This window comes from Coturnix japonica, chromosome 3 (assembly GCF_054131305.1).
Source record: "Coturnix japonica strain WE chromosome 3, WE-NBRP24, whole genome shotgun sequence".
Classification (NCBI taxonomy): domain Eukaryota; kingdom Metazoa; phylum Chordata; class Aves; order Galliformes; family Phasianidae; genus Coturnix; species Coturnix japonica.
Window position 1 is genome coordinate 103590696 of NC_140665.1, and position 21733 is coordinate 103612428.

General features: G+C 43.9%; 1 protein-coding gene across 4 annotated transcripts in view; it reads left to right on the plus strand.

The window, feature by feature from the left end:
• Positions 1 to 18414, plus strand: part of CD2AP (CD2 associated protein) — a 52181-nt gene extending 33767 nt beyond the window's left edge. For 2 of the 4 annotated variants that reach the window (XM_085542322.1, XM_085542323.1), the window contains 12 exons: positions 1442 to 1550; positions 4371 to 4462; positions 5164 to 5268; positions 6490 to 6526; positions 6891 to 6950; positions 8736 to 8895; positions 10292 to 10434; positions 14829 to 14944; positions 15331 to 15420; positions 15678 to 15862; positions 16257 to 16320; positions 17415 to 18414. In XM_085542322.1, the coding sequence (XP_085398448.1) occupies positions 1442 to 1550; positions 4371 to 4462; positions 5164 to 5268; positions 6490 to 6526; positions 6891 to 6950; positions 8736 to 8895; positions 10292 to 10434; positions 14829 to 14944; positions 15331 to 15420; positions 15678 to 15862; positions 16257 to 16320; positions 17415 to 17456 (1203 nt within the window). In that variant the 3' untranslated portion in view covers positions 17457 to 18414. Of the gene's footprint in view, positions 1 to 1441; positions 1551 to 4370; positions 4463 to 5163; positions 5269 to 6489; positions 6527 to 6890; positions 6951 to 8735; positions 8896 to 10291; positions 10969 to 12238; positions 12313 to 14828; positions 14945 to 15330; positions 15421 to 15677; positions 15863 to 16256; positions 16321 to 17414 lie in introns of all 4 variants that reach the window. The other 2 variants (XR_014944312.1, XR_014944311.1) reach the window with 2 other exon arrangements.
• The last annotated feature ends 3319 nt before the right edge of the window (positions 18415 to 21733 follow it).

Here is a 21733-nt window from a genome sequence, read left to right on the forward strand (position 1 = left end):
GCTGTTTCTCAGAAGACAGGAAATGAAGTGAGAAAGCAGTTTCTCATAGCTTAAAATAAACAGTTGAGTTCTGTATTTAATATTCCACTTATGCTTGGTGCCAAAGTCGTCCCAAAGGCAGACAAGCCTGGAGAAGAGCACAAAGAGCCCCGCAGAGATGATTCTCATGGAAGCTTTGCAGAAATGGCTGGTTGCATCAGGATTTTTGCTCAGCTCACTTTGGATTTCAATGGAGGGGGACTGGATGGATATTCTCCATCTTTATGCCAGGTAGAGCAGAGAAGGCTTTTTTCCAGGGACACTCAGCACGGGCAGACTGAGCACTCTGAGCACTTCAGATGTTTGTGCCTTTCAGTTCGCTGCAGCATCCTGCATGGGTTCGGGTTATTTACACCCTGTCTGCCTAAACTTCCTCTCACACTTCTAATTGCATCTCATTTTGGAAAGACGGAACTTAGGAAAGATTCCGTACTGGACTTGTTTAATGTCATAGGTGGGCTATTTTAGTGCTTCCTTTATGGAGTGAAGTAAATTGCATGTGCGCTCTCAGAACATCCCAGATGGCCATAGATAGCTTATTGTATGGCATGGCAGAGGTACCCGCACCAGCACGCAGCCATCAGCTGTGTCTGAGGAGAGGAACTCTGGTCTCTCTGGCAGTGGTAAGTCTGTGAAGCTTAAAGTAAATAGCAAGGAACAGAATAAGTAAAGGCAGTAGGATTTTTCGTGTTGGTAACACCGCTAGGGGTGCTCAGGTAAGGTCTGACTGTCAGGTATTCTGTTTGTGACTGTTATGGCTATGAAAAAGTGAATGCAGCTGGAGCTCTCTGAGTCTTCCCAACAGCTCGGTGTGTGTCGTGCAGACTGGAACAATTACTTTGGCTCCATCTTCACTCTCAGCCTTCATACTCTCAAGCATCTTTTGGTGCAGGAGTAAATGTCTGTTGGATGGTTATCAGTTTGGGTTGTGTTCTGTGAATCACGGGCAGCCAAGGGAAGTCAGGGCAGGCTTTCATGGGCTCTTATGTCTGTGGCAGCAGTTTCAAAACAAATTAACTCTGCAGCTGAGATGGTGTGAGGCTGCTGGAGATTCCTGCTGTAAATACGGTCAGTGAGTTACTGTCAGCACAGCTGTTTAATGAGCACTTTTGTTCTGGGCCAGAAGAGGCAGTTTCAGTAATAGAACAGTAACATTTGGGAAGATTGAAATACCGCTGCAAGAGTATATATGGCAATATAGTTTCCAGTTTGAAAGCTATGCTTTTCAAGCCCTACTGATATACCCAAAGCCTTTGAGGCATAACCCTTACTGCAGTTACTGTTATGGCTACTGCACTAAGTACTTAATGGAGGATCCTGGTGAATCTCTTGGAGGTGATAATTCACACCATCTCAGCTCAGAATGAGCTCCTGTTAACAAATCTCTCTTTGGTTCCTGCAGCCATCACCCACCCATCCTCCTGGCACAAAGCTCGCTCATTTTCCTCGAGCAACAAAAGTGGAAAACTCCTCCGAAGCACCGAAGTCAGAAGCTGAAGGGAAACCAAAAGGTGAGGATGGAAACAGCTGTTCTGTGGTGGCTCTCTGTGGGGAAATATTTGCTTGTCAAACCAGATTAGTATTATTTTCTTGTTTATAATCTTGTATTTCTGTGCATGTTTTTTTTGTGTTATGTTCTTTGCCTTGGAGGAATTACACAAATGTAGCCGTGTCTGATGGGGTTTTTGCTTACATGCTGGAAGAATATTAATTGAAAACATTTGCAAGGAAGAAAACAAGGCTAGGGTTTTCAGTTGGCACTCATCTGCTGGGTTGTCATACATGAACTGGCTTCTATTTTGCTTATCTCTTAGCAGCCAGTTGAGATGCTGGAGAACTATTGCTGTGTGAGCAGGCCCTAGACCTGGTTTCTGACCCGGGGTTATGGCTGCAGGGTTAGGGCTTATGGTACAGATGCTGGTTTGCATCCTGTCATGGATGTATGCTGAGCTTCTTGCATCAGAAAACTTAATATTTATGTTCTGTTGAAATCTGTTCTCCAGATAGCCCAGTTCCTTTGGATTTCTGTTGATAATAATAATAATAAAAGTTGCCTCTAAGAATTGATGCCTTCATTGAATGACCAAATTGCATAGTTTCTGTCTAGAGGAATCTTCATTTATTTTCAGCCAATTCAAAGCCTCTTCTGGGAGTGCCAGCCCCAGCGGAAAAACTGACTTCAGTCAGGACAAGGGGGAATGGTTTGAAACTGAGACGGGAGGTTGAGGTTGGATCTGAGGAGGAAGTTTTTCCCCCAGAGGGTGGTGACGCACTGGCACAGGTTGCCCAAGGAGGCTGTGGATGCCCCATCCCTGCAGGCATTCAAGGCCAGGCTGGATGTGGCTCTGGGCAGCCTGGGCTGCTGGTTGGTGACCCTGCACACAGCAGGGGGTTGGAGCTGGGTGAGCACTGTGGGCCTTTGTGACACAGGCCATGCTGTGATGCTATGTAAAGTGTGGACAGCTCATTGTGCCTGGTTACAAATAAAGATATTTTTTGAACTTCTGTATTGGAATTTCAAATATATTTGAATTCAGAAATCAGTTATTTTGGCATAAATGAGTTACTGTACATGGAATGCAGAATTAGCAGAATTAAGCAAACAACAGAATTAAGCAAAAAGCCATTGGCTTTTTGTCTGCGTTTGGGAGTTGTGTAATCAGGCAGAGTAGAGCACTTGGATTGGCAGAGATGTTAGTAAGAGCTCTGCCTTATCTGTATCTCTAATGGTGTTCAAAGTGCCTGGCTGTGTGAGAGTCCATGGCTTTCTATGCTGGATGGCGTGCTGAGGATTGCTGCCAGGGCTGTTTGATGGAGTGGGGTCAGAGCAGTTAGCTGTTACGTTCTGTCATTGCAAAACATCTGGCAAAATAAGTTTGTGTGTGATGCATTGACTCTCATGCTATGAGAGTGGTGAGGTGCTGGAACCCAGAGAACCCAGAGAGGCTGTGGATGCCCCGTCCATTCCTGGAGCTGTTCAAGGCCAGGTTGGATGGGGCCCTGGGCAGCCTGGGCTGGTATCAATGTGGAGGTTGGTGGCCCTGCCTGTGGTGGGGGGTTGGAGCTTCGTGATCCTTGAGGTCTCTTCCGGCCCAACCATTCTGTGATTCTGTGCTAAGATTCTACCCCCAGAGAAGTAAGCACACCTGAAAGGTACACACGTGTGGTAGTTATAAATTTTACAGGTGAATGTTTATATTAAGTGGCGTTAATAGATATTATCTATTATCTTGTAACCTTTGAAAGAAAGCTCGGTATTCTTTCTTAGTGTTTTTGTTTTAGTACAGACCATGGTATAGTTATTTGATCCTCAGTTTTGAGAGAGTTCAAAATAGCCCGTGTTCAATACGTTAAGAACTAAAAGGAGATCTCTTAAAATGCTTACACTGCTGTGCCTTATTTTAGGGTGCCTCTGCTATTTCTGGGAAGCCTGGTGTGGCCTCTGGGGCAAATATGTAAAAAAACTATTTTGTTTAAAAAATGAGATAGAAATCACTAATTGTCCCCCCTTCTTTCCCCCACTGTGTTTGAGTACAACATTGGGATTCCTGCTGCTGTACACTCAGTCCTCAGTCATTGGAAAGGGCACAATTCAGTCAGTACTTATAATTAAGAGGGAGTCCAAAGTTCAGATTCATTATTTTGTAATAATGTAATGTAATCATTCTTCCTCCTAATAGCAGAGGGGCTGCGACTGTCAGAGCTGGTTGTTCAGACAAGCTCTGGTTTCAGGTGGTTACAGCCAAGCAATTCCTTTGCTTCGACGGCTTGTTTTGACTGCAGGACTTCAGCAAATCACTGCTTGGGTATTTGAAACATCTGCAATTGGGAGTCACCATGAAGCAATTGAATGTATCTAATTCAATCTAATTGAGTGTATCTAATTATGCTCGCAGATTTTGAATTTATGATAATTTTGAGATTATAAGGGGTGATTATGTATGTGCTACTCATAGGCACTACAGCCAAACAGTGTTTTTGTCTGAAGCAGCAGAATGGAATATATATATATATATCTATATAAGTCAGTGAAGATGGGATATATTGCATAGTCTATGATGTTACAATTGTGAATGAGTAGTCTGTTGTGGATAAGTGGATAAAAGGGCTGGAGGGTTTTACCCATCAGTGAAGACCTACCTCCCTTACATTTCACTGTGATCTTGTTTTCCTCCTGACATGAATGACACAGTGAGTAAAGTAGTGCTGGATGGCCGCTGTAGAAGTGATTACAGTATGAGTACTGAGCTCTCCCTTCAAACAGCAAAAGTCAGCTGTTAGGACTTTGGTCCCCATGGTGTGCAATGTCATGATGTGCTGCTTTGTTTCAGCCAAGGAATATTGCAGGACAATATTTCCCCATGAAGGCGTAAATGATGAACTGAGTTTTAAAGAAGGAGAGATTATCCAGATTATCAGTAAGGTAAGATACTCTGTTTCCTTTCACCACTTACTGCTTTTATAAGCTTTGCTTTGCTAAGTGAAGTATGAAACTTGTGACAGGAGGGTATTACTGGGCTGGGTTAAGTATTTGGTAAAATATTTGAGTAGCTTTATGTATTAATGGACATTCTTCTGTTAGGGACCAACCAAAGTCTCCATCCACTCAGATCATACAATGGATTTCCATGCTACAGTTCTTTTTTTTTGCTATTATTATTTAGTTGCTATTATCCATCTTAACTTGCCCCTGTTTTCTTAGAATGGCAGTTTTGTTTACTTCCTGCCTTTCAGACACATAAGCCAGATCAGTCACATCCGAATTACTTTCATCTTGTAGAACTGTGTGTAATTCCAACCACACCAAGTATTTACTGCACAAGTTTCCAATCAAGGAAGATGAGAACATTGACTGCTGTGCGTTGGATCGTAGCTGGTTTTGATCTCTCCTCCCATTTACTGATCTTGTCCATCTCTGAATGATGGTACAGCACCATTTTGTGCTTTGTTGTAATCCAGGTGGCCAAACATAGTCAGAGCTGGAGCTGTTTCCATGGCTGAGGGAGCCACAGCCTTCTTCTGAATGCGGGATTTTGAAAAGGGGGTTCCAGGAGCAGAGCTTTCACTGTCAGTCCTGGGGAAAAAATGGAAATATGAATTGAAATAATGTGTTGTTTGTTTTAGGATACTGGAGATCCAGGCTGGTGGAGAGGAGAACTCAACGGGAAAGAGGGAGTCTTCCCTGATAATTTTGCTGTTCAAATACAAGAATTTGATAAAGACTTCCCTGTAAGTTCCTTTGCCTTTCATTTAGTGAAACAAGAACGTATCAACAGGGGTTGTAAGACTCACAGCATGTTCTGTTCTTGAAAATACTCATACAAACGTGTCAGTTTTCAACTTGAAAAGATTATCAAAGAAGACAGATCTAAAGGTTTAACTTTTCTTAAATATTTAATAGAAAGATGCTTTTTCAGAGTAACTGTAATTAATGAGGATGATAAGGTCATGTAGGCAAGTCAAAGGTCAAGTGCTGATGTGTGTAACCAGTGTGTAACTACTCTGCCTGATTCAGAACCATTACCACAGAAATGGTTCTGAAGGGAGATGAGCAGTTTGTTCTCTTTCATCTGTAGCCTTGTAAGTGTGCTTGCAAGGAGCTGAACAGTCCCTGTGGGACTTGGATTTTTCCATGCTAAGGCTTGCGAGTAGGTTGCTGTGTGTGTAGGAGAATCTTTGACTGGGATTTAGAAAAGGTGATTCTTGTTTTTTTCCCACTGTCTCTTGTGCTGAAATCTGTCAGAGAATCTTGTCACAGAGATCACAAGGTTGGAAAGGACCTATAAGATCATCTAGTCCAGCCATCCTCCTTCTACCATACCTACAGAAAACCTATATAAGCAACAGTGTTTTAGTAGATTTCTCTGACTATTTTATCCATGAGTCCTGTCATTGGCAGGGCCATGAAGATGCATTTTCATTACTTGGGTTCTGAGAATGAGGTGATTTGAAATGTCTGCCTTGAGATCAACCAGTGCTCCTTGGACAGGAGAAATGTTATGACGTACTGAGGTACAGGGATTATGGGGCAGATATTGGTGGTAGGTGGACAGTTGGACTGGATGACCTTGGTCTTTGCTAACCTTGGTAATTCTGTGATTTTTGTCAGTTGAAGGAGAGTAAAGAGTGTCTGCCTTGTATAATGGTACATATCCAATGTGCAAACTGTGACACTTCACTATTTAAACCTATTCTGCAGCTGAAGTGCTGCTCTAAGATCTGAAGAAACCTTATGTTTTGTTCCTGTTCTGGTAATTCGTTGGCAGGGAGATATCAGATGAATTACTTCAGTTCTCTCCTTGTTTCCTGTCTGCAAATTGATTGCTTTCTTTGTGAAGTGCTTTGAAACGAGCTCATTCATAAGCTTGGTGTTACATTATGCAAAATAAAAAGCAAATGTGTCTGTCATTGATAGAAAATATCTGTCTTGTTTATTTACTTCTTTTACAGAAGCCAAGGAAGCCTCCACCTCCAGTTAAAAGTCCAGGTATGTATGATGTGCGTGCTGGTAGGTGCCTGTGGAAGTATTAAGATCACGACTTCAGAAGAAAATTGAGCCGTAGCTTTGTATTTCTCAGTGCTGAAGCTGCCCCTAGTTGTATTTTAAGGTTACTTTATGCCTTACATTTTTACTGCTGCTATATATTGCTCCTGTATATTCTTCCAAATGATGATGGAGCCTACTTTGGAAACACTGTAATAGGAGCCTATGGTTTCCTAGGTCTAAATGGGTGTTATGAATAGTATTACCCACCTTGCAAAGGAAAAAGAATATAAACACAAATTAGTGTATATCATATTTTTAGTTTGTGACTAAGATAATTAAAACTGTGCTTTGGTTTGATGTGCAGCTCCCAAGCCTGAATTGCCAACTGGAGAGAAGAAGTTCCCTTTGAGGTCTGAAGAAAAAGGTGAGAGCAGTTTTCTGGATAGGTGTTAAACTTGTTTAGTTGAGCTGTGCTATGCAGCAGGTGTTGTTCGGAATCATGCAGATTCTAGCTAACAGTACAATCTAATTTGATCTTAATACTATCTGTGGTGTAGCCATGTTTGTGATGCTATGGAATTGCCTTTTGAGTGATTGGAGGAAGAGCCTTGTTTCTATTAAGTGTGTCCTCCTTGTTATTGCATAGCTCCCTGAAAGATCATATAATCATAGAATGGCCTGTGTCACAAAGGCCCACAGTGCTCATCCAGCTCCAACCCCCTGCTGTGTGCAGGGTCACCAACCAGCAGCCCAGGCTGCCCAGAGCCACATCCAGCCTGGCCTTGAATGCCTGCAGGGATGGGGCATCCACAGCCTCCTTGGGCAGCTGTTACAGCACCTCACCACTCTCACAGTAAAGAACTTCCCCCCCATGGAAGGTCAATCTGAGTAATTACTGGTATGCTTAATCAAGCAGGTAGTATTGGCATACTGTAGGACTGTCTGATTTCTGGACTCATGAGGGACCTTGACCTTTTGCATTAACATCCCCCACATAACTGCAGGTAGTTCTTATGTTCAGGTTATGGGCGGGAGTCATTGGAGGGGGTGATGACAGATGAGAATTCACAAGTACAATTTGGTGGCAGCATTTCTCTGCCCTGTTCATGAACTCACATATTCTTATACACCAAGTGTGTAATTCTTAAATTGTTTCCTGCGGAAATGTAAGGGAAGTGGGGGTGGTTGATGATGGTCGGTACTGCCACCCAGTGTTAAGGAAGCATGGGCAGGAGACCACCCCATGAGCAGTGGGGTTAGCACAGGGCAGTCAGCACCACCAAGTGGCGTAGCCGTGCATTGTCTGCTACCTCAGGGCTTGTTTTGGATGTAATTCATTTGCTGATTTACTGTCCCGCCTTCAAAGGACCATAATCTTCCACTGTAACCTACTGGGAATTACTCAAACTGCCTATGCTGGTTACATGCATAACTGAACTGTAGCATTGCTTTGCATGCAGAACAGAAGGATATCCCACAGGCTGTGTGTAGGCAACATGTCAGTTGAATAGTCTTCATTTTTTCCCTTATGTCAGAAAGAAAGCAAAAGTTAAAGCAAAAGCCCTCACCTGTATAATAAGAGATGCAATCAGATTCATTGTGCAGTGAAAGCAGCAGCAGTACAGAGAGGTTTGTTTTTCACATGATATTTGCAGTACAGTAATGGGAATCCAGAGTTTATTACTGCTTCATGTGAGTAGGAAGGAGTTGTGTTTGGTGTAACGTTCTTTAAGTTCAGGTAAGTGGCTTTTGTGTGCTTTGTGTGTCTCACTGCTGCCAAGTGACAGGATGAGGGGAAACAGCCTCAAGTTGTGCCAGGGGAAGTTTAGGTTGGATATCAGGAAGAACTTCTGTACAGAAAGGGCTGTTCAGCACTGGGATGGGCTGCCCAGGGAGGTGGTTGAGTCACCATCCCTGATGTGTTTAACAGCCCTTTGGATGTGGTGCTCAGGGCCGTGATTGAGCAGAGGGCTGTTAGTTAGGGTAGGATGGTTGGGGTTGGACTGGATGGTCTTGAAGGTCTTTTCCAACCTGAGCAATTCCATGACTCTATGATAAGGTATCACTTCAGACACTTGCATATTTGCTTTTTCACTACTACCTGAACTTCAGAGGAAGTGTTTGTGACAGCAGTTGCTTTGTGAGGGATTAGCATTGAAGGAATCCTAGACAACAAGGTTTTTAACGTTTTGGTGACTTACTTTGTCAGATGAAAAAGGAACTTTGGATCAGAAGCCTTTGAAGCCGCATGCTCCTCAAGTACCACCGAAGAAGCCCCTTCCTCCAAGCAAGTCTAACAGCTTACTGAGAGCGGGGATTCTTCAACTAAAACGTCCAGAAAAACCAGTTTTGCCATCATCTGTATCCAAGTCAGTATAACTTCATTTGTGTTTAATAAATATATTTTATGTGGCAATATGCCACAAGATGAAGAAGTTTTGGTTATAGCTGTAGTGTGGTATAAAAGAATCCATGGATGTTAAGAAAAATGTTATTGAGTTGGGGAAAAAATGATTAGAGTCAAAAGTTCAGTGTTTCAGCACTTCAGAATAAAGTAGAGGTAAAAGGAGAGGTCAGCTCCATACGGTGCAGAAGGTGCTCAGAGTGGCTCATCTTCTCTTTGGGGAAGAAAGCTGTTAGTGTAGAGACTGGAGGTTGTTCTCAGGTTTGTCTTGAGTACCATCAGTTGAGTCACTGGACAGTTACATAGGGGACGTAACAGCAAGCAATTGCTCTCTCTTAGTTTCAGCTCTCTGAAGTTTCTTTCTCATGAGTTTGAAATAATAATTCATAGAGTTCCAAGAACTTTGCATCAATATGATCCTTCTCCATCCCACCCCCTGCTGCAGTTCCCCCCTTTCTGCCTCCAGCTGAGTTTTGCCAGGTTCTTACCTGCAGGTTCATTGTCACTTGGCATCTTGGGATGTTTGCCAAGCGGAGATTTTCTCATCTCTAACCATGTTAGGTCATGGTTAAGGATGGAAAAAGGAGTATGTCTGCATTTACAACAGAAGGTGTAGAAAACTGTCATCCTCTAATAATTGCCAACATCACATTTTAGGGATTTTAAAATATGTTAAATGTCTGAAAGCTTAACGTTGCTCCAGGGAGATTAATGTGGAATTGCTTCCTCTGCTGCAGTGTGATTTCCAAATAGGGAAAAACTGGAACAAGTATTAATGAAAGGGAGATGTTGAGACTGGAATCATTTATGTAATTTGCTTTTACACCGTGGCATAAATGGTAACAAGAACTGGGTTACCTCTTCTTTCTTTGATCCCTTGGCTTGGCATTCAAAGGATGCACAATAGAACAAGAGCCACACACAGGTCCTGTATGCAGAAGGAAAGAACTTCTTCTTGGCATCATTCTTCTTTGCAGGAGAATTTTGGCGTGAGGGAATCTGAGTGATTGCTTCTGAGTATTTCAAGAGAGGTTACCGAAGGTGCTATTCAGCTTGCTTGTTTCCTGTAGCACTGAGGTGTGACATTTTAGATTTAAGTGCAAAAATATGCCCTGTAGTAAACACACTAAAAGTTACAGATAATTTTCAAGGGGATTCAACATGTCTGACAACTCTGTAAGAGCTGGAACAGATGAACTGGCTTTTATCGCACTGGAATTGCTTTCTGTAAGACTTTGTTTTAAGCAAGGATTAAAAAAGCAGTGAAATCTGGTATATCTATATTTACATAAATTCTTATTGTTGGCATGGTATAAACTACTGAATGTCATGACTCACTATTGGCACTTTTCTATTTCCAGATCTAATGGAGAAGTTGTTCATCTTCGACCGAAATCTGAAATTGAGCCAGTAGCAAAACCAAAGTTAGACTCTGAGCAGTTACCAGCGAGACCAAAATCAGTAGAGGTAGATTCACTTGTGGTAAAGAGCTCTCGAGAATCGGGTAAGAAAACAATAAGAAGTTCTTCTGGGTATTTCTGCTTGGATTGTGGTGTTCTGCAGCCTTAGAATAAGGCATTGGATTTATTCAAAGTACCTCAGAGTGCAATTTATGCCCATTCTGTTGAAAACGTGTATTTTTTGAGTAGTGCAGACAGGCAGACAGCTCACGTTAAGAGTTAGCACACAAAGTACAGGTTTCACAGGGTATTTGGGGGCAGTTAAGCTCTGTTACAGCTGTGATAGGAAGGGAGGAATACAGGAAACAGCTTGTTCTTCCAATTGGAAAGCATGTTTTTTTTGCTATCACTTTTATCTTGCATTTTGTTCATTCTGTTCTTGCATTTCAGGTAACTTTTGCATTTCTAGCTAACTTGCCTATTTCCAGTAATGCCATTAACTTTTGCATTTTGCGGTTGAGTTGGCAGCTCCTGTGGGTTATGGTTTTCTTTTTTTCCTCAGGTATAACAATCCTGGTATCCTTAATAACCAGAATGGCAACGCAGCAGCTGTCAGACTTAGGGATTTGTATGCCATAGTATCCTAGAATGGCTTGAGTTGAAAAGGATCACAATGATCATCCAGTTTCAACCCCCCTGCTCTATGCAGGGTCGCCAACCCCCAGACCAGGCTGCATATAAAAGCTCATTTCAGACAGATTTGAAAATGAAACAGAACACACAGTTATTTATTCCTGTTTGTTTCTATTGGCCGATGTAAGATTTTTACAGGCTTGAAGAGGAAGTTTAGATTTTGGCACCCAAATAGACAGGAAAAATAAAAATAAAGCACCCAGTGGCTGCCAGAACGTGCTCTGGGATTTGCAGTTTGATTGGCTTTCTGCTCCCAGCAGTCTGAGATGTCTAAATCAGAGCAGGTTAATTGTTGTCTGGAATACTGGAGGGGATGTTAAAGGCTTTACCATGACTGACCTGCAGCAGCTAACAGGGGTACAGGCCAGAGACATTCAAACTAAAGGTGCTGCAGCACTGGCAAAGCAAGGAGCTGCTGTTTGAGGAGAGTTTCCAGAGTCCTCTGTTGTGTCAAAGTGCCCCTGTTCAGAATGATCTGCGCCTGCTGGTGCTGGTTTTTCTATTTGTTTAACAAAGGACAAGTCCAAGCTTCTGCTAGCAGAACGTGGAGCTCCTCGTGCTCTGTATGCGTGCTGCTGTGTGCACGCTCAGTGCAGCAGCTGCTGCTATGTGATGCTCCCAGGACATCAGGCCCTTTAGTATTGTTTAATCTTAGAAGGGCTAAAAATCTTAAGCTTATTAAATGCTGAGGACACTGTATGGCTGGGGCGGGCACTTCTGGATGTTCTTGCAGGCACTGACGTTAGCAGCACTATTTTTTTTGGAAGTGATGAATTTCTAGTAAACCAATTTGTTTAATTATGAGTCTCTGCAGCTTGGTTTGGCCCTGAGGTGTGCTAAGTTCAGTCACTTCCAATTTACCTTTAATTGAGCTGAAGGTGTAGCTGTGAATGCTGTGTATATAACTATAAAAACTACAGACAAAAAGTCAGCCCCCAGCCATCCATTGGATAAGGAAGGGCAGCCAGAAACATCCAGAAACGTTGGTCACGTTGGAATTCCTTCTGCTGAAGCTTCATTCAAAAAGTTGCCTGAGTGTTTCTCTGTTGGGTTGGAATTGGAGCTCCACCAAAGACCTAAAGCTGTAATGCGGTTGGCTGAACGTTTAAAGCGGTTCTGTTTCTTCTACAAATGTTTCTTTTTTCCTGCTTTGTGAAATAATTTTTTGTTGGGAATCTTTTTCTAGACATTCCTCTCCTTGACTTTTCTTTCCAGATTTTGTTTCCTATCCTGTTTGCCATGTTTCCCTTCTTACGTGTCAGGATCTTACCCTACCCTTCTCCATTTTGGTAAGATAACAATCTATAAGGAAATCCAAATGCTTGATGCCGTGCACGTAGCCTCTGCTTTACTTCATAAGCGTAATTTTCAGTTGCAGTTATTTGGGTTTCGACTTAAAATGCCTTTTTTTGTTTATTTGAATGCTTCTTTTCCTTTGCTGTTCAACGAGAAGTGAAGCCTGCCCTTTGGGCAGGAACTTGTACAGGAAAGATAAAGACAAACAACCTCTCCTTAGTCCAGCTGCTGGGTGTAGGATAATAGTTATAGCACTTAGGGCTGTGCAGATTGAATGGCATTACCTTCCATACACACATATATGTAATACCGTGCAGTATTTGGGCCCTGAATTCTCTAGTGTTGGCTGTTTGTTACTGTGAATCTTGTAAGGCAGCTGTAGCAGAAGTTTCATATTGGGCGGATGATTCATTATAGCAATTACCTTATTACAGCTCAACTGCACATTTAGATATTTGAAAACTCCCTCTGTCCCCTGACTTCCTGGGCTGCAGGGTCTGCAATGTGAGTGATGGCAGTCAGTGCTGTCACATTTCCCACCTGCAGATTAATGTCAGGTCTTCTGAAATACGTTAGGTCTCACTTGCACTGCGGGTTTTGCATCCCAGCATGACGGGCTCTGTGAACCCCTTTGGTTTTCCTTCTTTTTGGGAGGGCTTTTTAATCAAGCTGATGGGAATACATTAAGACATTCACAAATGGAATCAAAGCCTCTCACCTAATTGTATCTCTTCCAGCTCCTGGCAGTTCTACAGTGTAGGGATCCAGGTTAAGCTTGCAGAGGAGGTGCTTCTAACAGTCTGCCCTATGTGATTGTTTAAGGTTCACCCATCTTTCCAGTGAGAAAGGTGTTCTCAGCCTTAAAGCAGCTCCTGGGTTGGTTATTTCCAGGTGAAGGTGGAGGAGACCCCTGGGCTCTGTTTCATCTCATGAGCTATTTTAAATCATAGACTGCTGTGGTCTCAAACTGCATCTGTGTGAATTACTGTGGTGGTTTTCATCTGCAGTTACAATGTTCTGCATATGTTTGTAACTGATATTTTGCTCACAGAGACAGGGCTGCTCTTGCAGCCATCGCAGTAATTCCATTTTCAGTTCTTACTTAAATTTACTGCCAAGTGGATTATTATTACAGAAGGAGGTCATTTAGAAATGATTGCAATGATGCCCTAAGAGCCAGTTCTCCCTCACTCCCCGCCCCATCAGCCCCTTGCATTCATCACTCCTCTGTTTCTTCCTACTTTGTTGTTCTTCCCTGCTTTCCTAAGAATTGCAGACGTGGTTACACATTTACTCACCGCCACCTTTATGTTCTCTGCAGTAGAACTGAATGGCAGCACAACGTTCTGGTAGCTGGTGGTGCTACAGGTGCTTCTATTTCAGAAGGCAACAGAGGATGGAGTGGGAAGTCCAGATATGTCTGGAAGATGTGAATGTTTTAGGGACTGAAAAGATAATGAGAGACAGTAGTAGATGTTAAATTCGTTAAAACACTCATTAGGAGGCTTAGATTGCCACAGCCATTAAGTGCAAGTAGAACTTCCTATTAATTGGATGATTTCATGTCAGCTGAACACAGAAGTGGCACTAATGGTCCAGCCCAGTATTCTTACGGCTTTTTCTTGTTTGACCTCTTGCTAAAGCTGAGAAAATAGGGCTGCCATAGATTCTGCTGGATAGATTGGGATGCCATGGGAAAATGAGAGGTTACAGAACAAAACAGAAAACACAGCAAAACTTGGAAGCAGCTTCTGCTGCCCATTGTAACCATTGAGTGGCATTTGAGTAAAGCATTTAGAGCCCCTAGAACAAGTTTGCTGAATTTGTGCTGTAAAATCGTATCTTACATCAATGCTTAAATAAAAGCCTGTCTCAGTGGATACCTGTTGGCAGGTAAGGGTTGGCTGACTGGTGTGGACACTCAGCAAGAAGCCCAGTCATTAACTGGGTGAATTACAAATGTTCTGTATTTGTGTAGATGTTAGAACCTTACAGAAAGGTTCGTGTCTCGCTGACACACGGGAACCTCTGGATCTACCATGTTGCTTTTACTTTTGACTCCGTTGCTAAATGTGAGTTTCTGTGCTTTCATGCTTGATAGGCACTAAGAAAGGAGGCTGATGGAAGGGTTGGAGAGCACATCTCTCACAGTGGTTGGGTTTTTTTTGTAATTATTATCTCAAAGAACAGTAAAAAACACATTTTTCTCCAGACACACCGGATCTGTTTTATGGTGCTGTGTTACTGCAGCGCTACTTCAATTAGGACTTGAATTTAAGAGCGAGTTGAATCAATCCTTAGTTTTTTCAAGGGGGAGGAGGTAACTTATCTGAGATGCCAAAGTCACGTAGGTGTGTTATGCAGCTCGTGTGTTGGATGTGCTGAAAATCTCTGAAGCAATAAGAAATCTGATTATTTATGCATTTAGTTTTTGTCTCATGGAAAAGTAATGTTAAAAAACAGCACAGCAAAACCTTCAGCTCTTGTCTGTTCTGTTATCCTTCCCTAGATCTGCTAAGCTTTGATGATGTAATAGCTACCTCAGACAACCTGTCACACCCCACCGCCAGTCGGCCCAAGATGCCCGGCCGGAGGCTGCCCACGCGCTTCAACTGCGGGAGTGCTGTGAGTATCCTTTGCCCAAGGAGGCTGTGGATGCCCCATCCCTGCAGGCATTCAAGGCCAGGCTGGATGTGGCTCTGGGCAGCCTGGGCTGCTGGTTGGTGACCATGTACATAGCAAGGGGGTTGGGACTGGGTGAGCACTGTGGGCCTTTGTGACACAGGCCGTTCTGTGATTCTGTGATCACAGTGCATTTGTTCCAGAAGTGAACTCAGATCTGCAGGGATCAGCCATACCCCCCAGGTGGGGGGAGGGGAAGTTCTGAGCAAGGAATGAAAACCCATAATAGTGTAGCAATGCTAATTTTATACAAATGGCATTTTTAGAAACGTGGGCCTTCTCTTTTTCCCTCCTTATTCTGAAAATGTTGTGAACTGTTCATTTTTCAGACAAGTCAAAATGACGGTCCAGAAAAAAATTTGAAGATGCAGAAGGAAGAAGAGGAAAGTGCCAAACCAAAGCCAGTTGAAATGAGAAAGGTACGACACCACGGGGCTGGAGCTGTGCTGAGCAGCCGGCTGTTCTGTTTCCCTTGCTTGTTATCTGATGGTGCAACCCATCACAGCACAAAGGCCAGAACTGGATGGTCTTTAAGGTCTCTTCCGACCCAAGCCATTCTGTAATTCTAAATACACCTGGTAAATTGTGTCTCTAGAGCTAAATACTAATAGCTCCCACAGCACGACAATTTGGACACTGTCTGTATTTCTTAGCTTTCTACTGCTTTATTTTCCAGCCATCTGTGTTGAGTCCTCCAGTTCCACCTTCATCTCAGAGACCAAGTTCTGTCATCCTCAACTTATTTCCTGGAGAAATCCAGCCTAAAGTTGAAACAGACAATTCACAGGCTTCTGTGGAAGAGCTCAGGGCTCAGATTCATGATTTGATGAATTTAGTGGATGCACTGAGAAAAGAGCATGGGTGAGTATTTTCCTTCCCAACCAACAAACAGATGTATGTTAATGTCTTCTAAGTGTCCTTAATGCCAAACATCTTAAGGATAAAGATATCATGTATCAATACGTTGACATTCGGGACTTCTTTATTACTTTATCTGCAGAGATGAATTCAAACTAAGCTGACAAGTTCTATACGTAGAAGAGAAATTCTTTAGAGTAAAAACTCATAAAATGTTTTGTTTTGTAACTGGATTCAGATAAGAATGATCTGAATGATCTCGGAGTGGGTCTAATTGTGCATGTTTGGTTTGTAAGATGCAGCATCAGGCTTGTGTGACTCCCTGTTGTGAAACTGAAACAAGGCCTGTGCTTCCCCCTCCTCTAACTTTGGTTTCTGTTACCTTATAAATTATTAGGAGAGAACTGGAAAAACTAAGGAAGGATCTGGAAGAAGAGAAGCTGATGCGAAGTAATCTGGAGGTAATGTGAGCAATTGAAAGGACGAATAAAAGATTTAGAGACATATCTATGTTGTTCAGGAGTTTAATCGTGGAGGGAAGTCTTGAAGGACCCTCTCAACCTTTTCCTGCATTGATTTGCTGGGGTGCAATTGCAGGAATGCCTCATGGGGCGGGTAGGTTTGTGCAGGAGATCCACAGTTCCTCTTTGTTTGGGAAATAATCACCTTTAACTGTACATGTGTTGGGATATCAAGTGAGGGCTGCTGGATTCTGCACTGTGCTGTAGAGGTGTGTCACAGTGTCACAACGGGACGTGCTCCAAGAGAGACCATACAGATTTTGGATGAGTTTAAATTATGTGTCATTGAAAGAGAAATAGGAAAACATCAGCTTTCCTAAATTCTTGATGGTCTGTCTAGAGAAAGCCAAAGAGAATAGAATGCATCTGAAAAATGTCCCTCTGGGCATCGCCCACCTCAGTTTCTTGATGAAAGCAAGCTGCATTATGGTGTCATGTTATTAAGTTAATAGGGTCAGCTTGTGATAGAAAAACATGGTAGTCTGATACAGGTGGGTGTTATCTTTGTAGAACAGTACTTCGTATTGACTTAAAAGCTGCTTTCAGATTTGGAGAAGAAAGAAATTCTGTCAAGTTCTTTTTTTAATGCATCTCTGAAGCTGCCTGGAATGTGCACTGGGGGGGAAGAGGAAGCGAGCTCCTTGTGTTTCCTAAATCCATTCAGAGAAGGAAAGGTTAGAGCTGGCATGCTGTCCTGCAGGAAGGCTGTGTTAGGAAATCAGTCTGATCCAGTGCATCGTTACACAGAGACACACTGAGAGATTCCACCCTTCAGCTTCGGTACTGCTGGTTGGTCCAGCTCTGCGTACCAGGAGTACAGGCAGATTTCTAATGATCGTGAATTCCTGCTCAGTAAGCAGCCTGGAAGCACAGCAGCAGCCATAAGTGTTAAGCTGTCACTGCTTCTGTTCTTTGGTTTTATTTACTTACAGCTCTTTGAGATGTCAGGGTGGTATTTGTGGTGAAAGCCGTGTAGACTTCCTATCTCTGTGGCTCTAACACTGACTTTTCTTTCCAAAATGTCTGTTTTGCAGCTTGAAATAGAGAAGCTGAAGAAAGCAGTGATGTCGACATGATACGCCCGTGGACTGGATGTCTTTAACTTGCCAGGAATGCAAAACTGAACACAAGTAGAACTGACTCCCTTATTTTGTCATAATGGATGCCGGAGTTCTACAGTCTTAAGGAAATATAGTGCAACAAAGGAATATAGTCTTCTATTCAGAGATAAAAAAAAAACAAGAGAGAAAAATGGTGTAATTTTCTTGCCAATATAAAAGAGGCCTTATTTCTTACTGTGCTGGAATTGCAGACCGTTATTTTTTTTGGTTTGCTTGACAATACTACTGAATCTGTATAAAGAGGAGAGGGAATTCTTCATAGATTTTTATTGAATATCTGTAGCTTAATTTTTAAAGAGATCTATACAATGAATAGGGTGATCTATCTTTACAAGTAATCTGTAAAACGGTCCCTTGGGAGGGACAGAGTAGCTGTATGGGAATCAGAGTCGCTGCTTTCCCCCTGCGTGCGAAAGGGAAGAGATGATGTTTGTGTATCTTTAATGTCAGCAGTCTCAGGCTGGGTTCTGCTGTGTGCCTGTCTGCTGTCTGTCAGCTGGTGGTGAGATAGGAACTCCTTCAGGCCGCGGGTCGGGTGGCGCAGCTGCGCATCGTGCTGAGAAGGGCTGGCCTCATTGGAGCGGTTCAGCAGGACGTTTTGTCACTTGCACTATTGGATTAAAAAGGGATTTAGGACTGAGTCATGACGTCACAACAGAATGAACTTCAATATCGCAGAAGGAAGAAGTGCAGAAAGGAGGCTGGGATCTGCTCTGAACCGAACCTGTTGTGCCTCAATTATTGCAATGTGGGAAGTAAACCTGAACTCACAGGGTCTGTGCTTCTGCATATCTAAACTGATGTCATCAGTCTTTCCAGTGGCTGAATATGCATTCTGATCTGTTTTTACAGTGCTCAATTTTTGTTTATAAGATGGCTCAAAATAAATCACTTGAACTTTGATACTCTGAAAGGGTCTCAGTATTTATCTCAGTATGTTGTGTCCCTCTACATTGAGTCACTGTCCTTAGTGGGTGATCAGAACAGCTGCTGTGACAGAACTGTGCTGCTGTCCAAAAAGCATCTTCCACTTCTTGTGTGCAAACAAGTTTTAATCCCGTTGATTGCCATTATCTTTATCTGCAGGTATCAGCAAATAAGATGAGTTCAACCTGTTGACACATCTGCTCACTTCATGGTCAGAAACGATTCCTGTGCTGTTAAAGACAAGAGCAGGAGGACGCTGGGTGGAAAAGTGCATTGCTGCTCATATAGCCCACCCAGGAGATGCTGTCATTGGAATTCACTTGCCAGGTTATTCTGTCATTTCCCTTCATGTTGCTGCAGGAGAATTACATTTCTGATGGGTGGGTTTAATGTCATGCAGGGTTTGACTTGGGGTTACTTAGCAAAGTGTGTGTTAAACCTTGGTGAACAAAATGTGTTTGTTTAAAAGTCCTAATTTAGCAGAAATCTCATTAAGTCTTTCCAAAGGAAATGGTCAGAATGGGTCTCTGTGGCTCCGGACTCGGGGCTGTTTCTAAAGCTCTGCGAGGTGTTGCTGATTGCCTTCCCTGAGCCGTGTCAAAACAGCTTTCCTGGGTCTTGGGAAACCCAGTTTTGCAAGAGCTGTAGTGCCGAACCACTCCCTGCTGGGTGCCCAGGCACGCACCTCCAGCATGAAGAATGCAGACAGCCCCGACCAGCTTGCGGCACATGAGGCCCATGTGTCCAGAGCACCCTCCTCACCGTGGGACTCACAACTTGGGTATGTTTGTAAGCCCCGTGGAGCACAGCTTTACACCTCATGGTTTGTGGGAGGTGTGTGTGTGTCTGCTGAGAGACACCAGCCCTCAGAGCACAAATTGGGCCGAGGGGGTGTTTGAAAAGCCAGGGGCTGCTCAGCCGTCACAGCAAAGCTCCTGGGTGTGTGTGTGGATGCAGGGCTGCGGCCACCCAGGGAGGAGATCTTCAAGCTGTGCTTTGGGTTACCTGTGTTTGGGCCTTTGCTTTTGAGTTAGAGGTGTGCTGAGGTGCTGCCTTGATAATTCTTTGCCTGGTAGTGTGTGGAGCGCGAGTTGCTGAGCCTACCCAGGCTGATGCTGTGGGCGCTGAGCTGCGCTTGGCTTGCTTCCTGTTTGGTCACAAGTGGGACACGGGCATAACTTGTTTGAGCAGATCTCTGCAATACAGGAGAGCAGAAGGAGCTCCATCCAGGGCTTGGGGAGGAACAGCTGCTCAGGTGTGACTCACCCGTGGCACAGTGGCAGCCTGGCGCTTTGTGGGCGCGTCTGTGACTGTGCTGGCATTCTGCATTCTGCGCTGCAACACCTCTGCTGTCAGTCAGTCCAGTGGGGCCAGTGAGAAAGCAGGCTGATGCCCCGGGTTATTTCCCCGTGGGAAGAGGACACGAGGTGGGGCACACAGGCAGCCCTGCGCAGTGCCGCAGCAGCATGGCCATGGGTGTGCGGTTGGGCGCTCACTGGTGATGTCTCCAGGATCCCTGGTGCTGTGAATTCTCTGTGCAGCAGAACCTGGAGCTCTGAACAGGGTGAGTGCCATCACAGCGTGCATTTCCAGCTCTGTTTGAATGTTAGCTGCGAGGGAATCTTTGTCTGTGGAGTTGGTTTGTTTGCAACCCAAACGATATCGCAGTGCTTTGGACTCCATTCGCTTGGTGCTTCTTCCCTTGGTTTTGTATGCGTTCCTTCTTCCCATGGAAGTAATTAGGCAGCTCTGCTTCTTGCTTGTGGTTCTGTCACTGGTCTCTAATCACAACGTTGTCACCTCTGAGAAAATGTCAGATTATCCTATTGCTGAAATTGCTGTAGAGGTCATAGGATTTGATTTACTTAAATTCACCTTTTCCAAGTGTGGCTCCATTAAAATGCTACTAACGTCATTCCAGTCTCTGTATTCAGAAGCCTCAATCTTTATCCTTCATTGGCAACACGTGCTGCAGCCTTTTCAATATGTGATATGGCAGTGAGCAGTGTGAGCAGTGACCCTGTGGTGCTTTGTGAGCTCCTTGGGCTTTAAGATGACCACGTCGCCATTAAAGCCCTAAATAAAGAATTTGGTTCAGTACAGAAGGATTTGATAACCTTTTCTTTATATGTTAAATACACACAATGCAAATCTGCAGTGAGTGTTTGGGGAAGGAGAATTGCACAGATGAACAGATAACCCCCCTGTAAACGTTGATTTTGCACAGTATATCCTTATGAGCCTTGCTCTGCTTCTGGGGTGGTGAAAGCTGTGACCCGAGGTGATGGAGAACCCTTGGATGGAGATCTGGGACCCACCAGGCTGTGGTTCTTTCCTCTCCTTTAACCCCTTCCAGACACTACTTGTCACTTATTCTTCCTCTTTTTGGCATTTCTGCCCACCCCCACAGTGCTGGGATCAGATGCCATTAGTAGGAGTTGGAGGATCCGCAGCTGGTGATGATTTCCTGAATGGGAGATGCCTGGGGCAGTGCAAGTGTGTGTGCTTTAATGCGAGTTTCTGTGAGAGCACCCGTCTGCTTTCCCTGCACTGACTGACTGTACTGCTGTGTTTTATGTACCTGGTGTTGCACGGTGCTTATCGGCGCGATGAGGCCGGGTGGTTTCCACCATGAGTCAAGCAATGCAACTGAACGAGATCAGCGCTTCATGGGCAGTGCGTGTCAGTATCTCAGGGCGGCTCAGCTGCCTGGAACTGCCCCAGATCTGCAGCTGCAAACAGGTGGCAGCCCTGGGTGGAGTTACACAGGTGATGAAATGCAAAGTGGGTGTGAATTCATCACTGATGAAGCACTGTGAAATCAATTCCCAAATGTGAGATGGAATTGGGGCTGACAGCACAAATGGAAAATGTAATGGTTGCAGAAACTGGACAAGAAGGCCGTGCGATATTTTACCTCCTACCGTAGGTGCTCCCTGCCCAACTCCTGCTCTTCTGAAGCACTGATCTGATGGTTTCCTTGCCTTTATCAAACTCTGTACCCTAGCAGAACTGACACTTTAAAGCTGGTCAGTGCTTTTATCAAAATGGATTGAACTAACTTAAAATTCAGTGCTTCAGTGTAGCTCTTTATTTCATAGTATTTTCTCAATGAATGAACACTTGGGTCTGGAAATGCATACAAAACATGAAGAAAATGACACAAAGGAAAGGGGCAGCCAGCTGTGTGCCTGGCCTTCCATACCTTGGACAGAGACCCATCCATTGGACCAGGGCCTGTTCTGTTCCAACATGTGCCGATGCCGACGATGGAGGCTGGGTCTCCAGCCTGGCCTTGAATGCCT